Source organism: Ipomoea triloba, chromosome 7 (genome assembly GCF_003576645.1).
Source record: "Ipomoea triloba cultivar NCNSP0323 chromosome 7, ASM357664v1".
Taxonomy (NCBI): Eukaryota; Viridiplantae; Streptophyta; class Magnoliopsida; order Solanales; family Convolvulaceae; genus Ipomoea; species Ipomoea triloba.
The window spans coordinates 18,142,980-18,150,479 of NC_044922.1; the positions used below are offsets into that span (position 1 = coordinate 18,142,980).

A 7,500-nucleotide genomic window follows, 5' to 3' on the forward strand; every position below is an offset into this window, starting at 1 on the left:
ATATATATATATATATATATATATATATATATATATATATATATATATATATATATATATATTATTCGGGGACGGGACGGGGCGGGGCGGGGAGGGGTATCCCCGTCCCCGTCCCCGACGGGGAATTGAAAAAATTCCCCATCCCCATCCCCGTCCCCGATCCCCGAAAATTTTCCCCGTCCCCGCCCCCGTTTCAAACGGGGACAGGGCACATTGCCATCCCTAATTTAACTCCAATAAGGAGTTTAAAATTATGCAAAAGCTTTTAAATTTTCATCGTGCATCAAAGAAAGCAAAAATCGTTTACATATAAGCATCTTATTATATTTTTGTTGAATTGAATTTATGCATCTCCTTGATTCACTCTTTAAGTTCAATATTATGTAATGTACTAATGGTTAGCTCGAGTATTCTTACTAGTTGAATCTTCTAGCACACAATCCTTTTTCGGTTTTGAATTAATCTTATGTTGTTAGCTAGTTATCTACAAATATGCCACACGGAATAAAGCTATTTTGTTGTGATTTACTATTGTTTTTGCTATTTAATATCCCAAGACTATTATTTTTTGGACACTTTTAGTCATTCTCATGACTTTTCTAATTTTTAGTAAGGGTATTTTTGTCTTTTCATATTTTTCTTTTGTTATTTTTTCGGTTTCAACCGGTTTAATTGTTTTAGGACTTTACGTAACCTCTGATTTTTAGTAACTATATTTTTAAATCAATTTTTAGTAAAGTTGTAAACCAATTAAACCGGTTGAAACCGAAAAAAAAAATAAGAAAAGAAAAATATGAAGAGACAAAAATACCTTACTAAAAATAGAAAAAGTCATGAGAAAGACTAAAAGTGTTCAAAAAATAATAGTCTGGAATGTTAAATGGCAAAAATGATAGTCTATGACTAAACTTGAAATTGCCACCAAAACAGGAGACTAGAATTAACTCTTTATAAAAATATAAGAATTTTTATTTTCAATAATGACATAATGGCATCATTCCTTCATATTGCTTCATAAAGACATGTACATGAAAAGTTTTAGTATACATCATATTGCTTCAAATCCCCTCTTTATACATGGCATATATAAAGCCTATTTAATTGCACAAAACTCTAAGTCAAGCTAGTATGATAAGAAACATAGCATTATAGACTCTAATAAGCAAATATGCCCAAATTATTAGTATAACATAGTAACAAAATGCCATTCATTTCCATCCTATCGCCAATTGGGTCTAATTGCGAATTTGCTAATTGCTTGGAAGGCTAGGTATGTTGGATCAATTGAATCATGTGTTCCATCCAACTAAAAGCCTAAGCTGATAGTTGAACTGCACATTTATGTTTATATATTATATGCTCAACAGGATCAATAGTGAAATAATTGTTTGTTTCACTTCTATAGAGAGCAAAATAGGGCTGTGAATTTTCTGACAAACACCTGTAATTTTTGCTAAATGGTCTTAGAGTGGTCACTTCAATTCTTCAAGAGGATCAACTTTGCGTGGTTCAGCTCAGAAGTGTTGTTACATGATTTATATACAAGGCTTAACTATTCAGTAAAATTCTAATTGAATCCATTATTATTGCATTTCTTAATGCAAATTAGTGATGCATATTATAAACTGATTGATTGTTTATTTTTATGTTTTTGTTATTTTTTTTTTCAATTAAGTCGAAAGGAATTTGAACTTTTGAAGGAACGTACTAGTATGGATTGAGCACAGAAAATGCTTTGCACTTTGAAGTTTAGCCAATTTAACATGCCGAGTTTAGGTTTGAAATGCAACTCATCAAGGTATTACTTGGTTGCCTTCCTAGAATTGAGAAGGCTATCATTGCTACCCTCGTGGTGGGATGTTTAACTAGGAACTTTTACGTTTCCTTCGTGCCTCCACAAAAGTAAAAATTGTTTACATGCATATAATCATTTTAATTTAGGGATAAAATACAAATAAGTCATCGTACTATTTGGAAAACAACAATTAAGCCATCGAACTCAAATAACCCTCAAATAAGCCACCAAGTCTGAAAACAAAGAACAATTAAGTCATTGAAATCGGAAAAAAGAGCAATAAGTTCAAATTGACCTATTTAGCAAGTTATTTCTTTAAAAATTTGACAAGTGTCTTTTTTAAATAATTTTTATTTTTTAAAATTTATATATTAGAAATTAAGAAAATTTTAAAAATTAAAATTAAAAAATAATTTACAACACTGGTTGTCCGCGTCCTCGCCGGACAGCCGGTGCTGTCAAGCATGACGGCCATGGCCGTGGCCGCCGCCCTCATTCCAGATCTGGACCTCAAGTTGTCGTCTATAAGACGGACGACAATTGTCGTCTCCGATTTGGAATGGCCATGGTTGTCCGTCTTCCATATCCAATGAGGGCGGAGGCCACAGTTGTGGCGGTCACCCTCGTTCCAAACGGCCATGGCCGTCATGCTTGGCAGCACCGCCTGTCCGGCGAGGACGCCGGACAGTCGGTGCTGTAAATTTTTATTTTTTTAATAATTTTTCTTAATTTCTAATATACTCCGTATAAATTTAAAAGAATTTCTTAATTTCTAATATATAAATTTTAAAAAATAAAAATTATTTAAAAAAGACACATGTCAAATTTTTAAAGAAATAACCTGCTAAATAGGTTAATTTGGACTTAATTGCTCTTTTTTTCTGGTTTCAATGGCTCAATTGTTCTTTGTTTTCGAGTTTGGTGGTTTATTCGGGAGTTATTTGAGTTCAATGGCTTAATTGTTGTTTCCCAAATAGTATGATGGTTTATTTGTACTTTATCCCTTTAATTTAATGCATCTCCTCGATTTATAGTGTACAGTGATATGATCGGCCATGGCTGCCTTCAACGTCTTCTTTATTTCCCTTCTTCATCTCCCAATATATGGAGATGAAGAAAGGTACTTTGGAGACGAAGGAGGGAAGAAGAAAATGGCAGCCTACCATATTTTCTTTTTCAATTTTAAAATTTATATTGATATTTTTTATTATTTTATTTTTAAAATGCCATGTCAACCACCACGTAGGATATGTTACGTGCAATTAACCGATTGTTTTAAAAGTAGTTCAAGATGTATTTTATTGTTTTCCCAATTTTAAATTATGAGTTAAGTCTCATAGGAGGGAGAGAGTAATATTTATTGACCAACCTAGCTATAAAACAAAATTCTATCCTTGCCTTGCAAAAATTTGTCAACTTATTTAGCTTCTCCAACAACCATGCATTGATTACATTTCTATACGTTCCCGGGAGGTGTAACCAAGCTATAACTAGACTTTCACTACTCCAGGAAGACAAGTTGTGCTTTTGGAGATATACGAGGGAAGTTCAAAAACTGCCTTGGAATTCCGAGTTAACAACTTTCTCTATAGTGCAAGGAATTCTGAGAGCAGTGCTTTCACAAATCGCATTTTCAATATGAATCTACTAAACGACTCAATCTTTATTGTCTTAAGCATCTTGAAATCATGTTGATAAAGCAAGAATCTTTCATAAGTCTTGAAATAACCTCTTTGTCATCTTTTCCAATCCACCTACTCGACTATATATAATTCAACAAGAATGAAAACCACATTAGGAAATACAAAGAATCAAACCATTCTAGGTGTGTATGGGATACATACACGTTCCTATATGTTTTTAATCACCCTATTTGATTTCCTAGATTACATGTCTTACCGGCATGTTTTCTACTTTAATCTCTAGTCCGCATAAGTTGGGGGATCTTTCAAGCAATTCCAAAGCAACAATGATCTACTCTCCATGACCAAAGTATAAATCTATCAAGAACATACCACTCCCACATTGTGGCTCTCCTCCGATCCCCTCAGAAACATATATACAACTCCCACACCATCTACCGTCCAATTGAGTTGCCCTCACATGCATGAATTGAGGTTCTCGTGCAGGCCGTGCAAGCATACATACTTGCATTAAGATGAGGAGAAAGTAAAGATTCTCACCTATAACAAATGGTGGCCTTCTAAGCAGAGAGTCTTAATTTCTCTAAAATGAGGCGACAACCATCTTTGTTCAAAAACATGAAAAACAAAAACCAAATCCAAGCTTTTAAGTTTTAGAGTACAAATCTTAAAATTATTGATCCCAACACAAAAATGGAAAACAAGCTTCTCAAGATTAGAGACAACTCCTCCATTAGTTCTGCTCTTAAAATTAACATGATAGAAAACTAATGAAGTGCCACTAGGAAATATACAACCAACCGCATTTATCAGGCAATCAAAACTAAAGAAGTTAAAGCCTCCAAGGTTATTTTGGCAAATTTTCCTTTGAATTATAAATAAGCTAACATGCCTCCGAAGTACAATTCAACTGGTCAACTAACTCAAAATAAGTTCATAAGCTTTGCTTGCAATTAGGCAAAGCAACCTGAACATCATGCCTTCCTTTATTATTACATGTTGATTTATTGCAATTGGGAACCTCAGAATGGCTACTTCAACATTTTCACACTCTTGTGAGAGACGATAGTAGCAATATAATGACCTAAAGTGTGCAGGGTAATGGTTGCAGCTGGTTTCTCTTATCATTCAAAAAAATTATTCATTTAACATCACACTCAAACCAAACATGCTTGAAAACTAATGAAGTGTTTGATGCTGGGAAATATGCATCAAGTATTTTTCAAGAAGTCAAAAAGAAAATTATAGAACTTAACTGTCTTAATTGTCACATTTAGCAAATGAGAGATCCTCGAGCATAGGAAGATAAACATCATTTCCTGGAAAGCAAAGGAGTAATAGTGTGTTACCCTTGACATGTAGGTCTTTGGCTGTAACAGTGCGTGAACTACAATGGTTTGCTGAATGATTTGCAAGTTACCCTTGACAAACCTGCAACAGTTTTTTGTGATAACAATTCAGCACTCAGCAGTTGCCATTGCTAAAAACTTTATGTTTCATGAAAGAACGATACACATTGAAATCAATTGTTTTCAAGAGTCTGATTATACCTTTTATTTTTCAGTATAAAAATCTTGAAGTTGTTGCACCGAAGTTTCCAACTGCACTAGGTTCAAGGTTTGAAATTCTTAATGCAACAAGGATTTTAATGTTATGTGGGAGCTTTAATTTTTCCTCATGCATCCACAAAAGATCAGAAGAAATTGTTGACATTTATTAAAAACATTTTTAATTGCCCACAATGCTTGCTGATTACACATACCTCATGCTGAACATAGAAAACATTTTAACTTCCAACACAACATTTGCTTACATTTCTAAGCTACAACCAAATAGAAGCCATGGAGATTCATCATACTATTCTACAAGCCTAATACCATGGGTATCCATCCAGTCCTTACTCATACGCGCATAGTCATTGCCAGTGCAGACAATTTGTGCGTTTGGAGATGCACGAGGGAAGCATTCCAACTTCCTTTGGATTTTTCTCACCTCGGAGGCATTCATACGCCAAGACTTCACTATAACAACTCTCTCTAGCGCAGGGGATTTCAATAGCAGCGTTTTCATAAAAAGCATTTCGAGTGCGGATTGATGACTGAATGCTTCAATCTTAATTGTGTTAAGCATATGCAGCTCTTGACTATACAAGCAACTGTTTCGATCCTCCAAAAGCCTTAAAGCAGCATCGTTCATTGTCATGTCATCCTTCCAACCTAACTATAACTCAAGAAGAAATGTAAAGCAAGCACAACTGTGAGGCATTTGAAAAAGCAAAACAAGAAGAATCATACATGATTGCCAAATATATAGTCTACCTTATGTGCCATAATCCGCAGTTCACATAGGTTGGGGCATTTTTGAAGCAATACCATAGAAACGATGAGCTGCCTCCGACAACCAAAATCTAATTCATATAGCTTCAGCACTCGCAGATTTATTGCAGTTGAAAACATAGATACATTCATACACTTGAAAAAAAGGAAATAAGAAACAAAATTAGCCACCACAAGAACTTCAACAAGCCAGAAGGTAGAGAATTATATCTATCCATCCATTTGCCAAGTAAAATGAGTTAGATTCTCACCTTCAACGAATAGCCACACAACCAAAGAGTCTTAATGGCTTTCAAATGCGGTGCCAACCATCTCGACTCAACCACATCACCCATACAATTAATAACAGACAAGATTTCAAGCTTTGGAGGGCTGATCTCAAATTTATTGATCCCTCTACAATGCTCGAGAGCCAGCTTCTCAAGCTTAGGAATACTAATACTAGAGGCAATTCCATTAACACCACGCTTAAATTCAACATGCAAGAACTCTAATGAAGTGACATTGGAAAATATACCACAAGCATTTACAGGCAAATCAATAAAAGGACCTTCCACAATCAGTTTCTTAATTGTCTTGCAAGAGAGTAAACAAAATGGCAGCTGATAATCTGGCTCTTGATTACTATATAAAGATAAGTTAAGTTCCTCCACACCATTACTTGAGAGAAAAAGACACAACCTATCAATATCAGATTGCTGCGGCGAGGGCGAAGGATCATATGCAGTGTCTATATGCAGAGTAAATTTCTTAACAGGAACAGCACGGGAAAAGAGGATATTATTGATTATGTTCACGAGGGTTCTACCTTCATCATCTTGGGACTGTTGGAAATTTTGCACGAATTCGGAATCGAACGCAAGCCGCTCATGCTGCAACCAAACATCATTCCATTGCCTTGAGAGCAGAGCAGTTCTGGCGGCATCTCGGGTCGGCAAATACTCCAAAATTCTGTCCTTTACCTCTACCGGCAGCTCACTTATTAAATCCCTACTTGCATCCTCTACGATTTTGAGTCGCCGACGACGTCGAGCCATTAAATTGATAGAATAATGAGGCTTCAATCGAAATCAAAACCGAAAATCCTTCTATTCTTCACCTCTGATGTTTGGTTTGATTTGGGGGTTTGCGGGTTAGGAAAGGCGAAGGGAAACGGAGCAGAGGCCAGACGGAGAAGACTAATTTAAGGCCGGCCGCCGGTGGAGCTGAGTGGAGACTGGAGAGACAGAGAGACGGCTGAAATCCATAAACAAGGCTGAGCCCTAGATTAGAGGTGTGTATAATTTTTGTAAAAATACGGGAACTCTGAAACTTTTTCGTTAATTAATTTTTAATAAAATTATTTAGATTGCCAAAAAGACTTTATGGTCTAGTGTCATTCGGTTTACATTCTCACACAGGGAGTTGGTTTGAGCCTTAGTTGACTATCTATTCTTAATATGCTTTTGTAGAGTAATCTTATAAAGAATATTGTTTGTATTTTGGAGCTTGAAAAAAAAAACGCACCTTAAGAAAAAAAAACTGTGCACCTAAAGCCTTAGGCCAACGTACTTTAAGTACACAAACCGCATATCTTAAAAAGGAAAATCACGCATCTTAAGAAGTAAAACCGCGCACCTAAAGTTTTAGACCAACGCACTTAAGTTTCAACAACTAAACGCACCTTAAGCTCAAAATCACGCACCGAAAGAAGAAAAATCATACAACTTAAGAAAGAAAACCACGC

The 7,500-nt window shown here is 35.5% G+C and overlaps 1 protein-coding gene across 1 annotated transcript; it reads right to left on the reverse strand.

The window, feature by feature from the left end:
* Positions 1-5,129: 5,129 nt before the first annotated feature.
* Positions 5,130-7,052, reverse strand: LOC116026124 (F-box/LRR-repeat protein At1g55660-like). The gene is made up of 3 exons (XM_031267575.1): positions 6,026-7,052; positions 5,757-5,909; positions 5,130-5,658 (listed from the first exon to the last, which is right to left on the reverse strand). The coding sequence occupies exons 1-3, from the start codon at positions 6,809-6,811 to the stop codon at positions 5,296-5,298; spliced, it is 1,302 nt and encodes a 433-aa protein (XP_031123435.1). The 5' UTR covers positions 6,812-7,052; the 3' UTR covers positions 5,130-5,295.
* Between the last annotated feature and the right edge of the window lie 448 nt (positions 7,053-7,500).

Bases quoted from the DNA above. Each gene is read 5' to 3' on its own strand.
- LOC116026124 (XM_031267575.1), bottom strand. From the start codon at position 6,811: ATGGCTCGACGTCGTCGGCGACTCAAAATCGTAGAGGATGCAAGTAGG. The intron at 5,910-6,025 runs GTGAGAATCTAA...CTTTTTTTCAAG, and splicing joins TGTGTGGCTATTCGTTGAAG to TGTATGAATGTATCTATGTT. The intron at 5,659-5,756 runs GTAGACTATATA...CTTGAGTTATAG, and splicing joins TGCGGATTATGGCACATAAG to TTAGGTTGGAAGGATGACAT.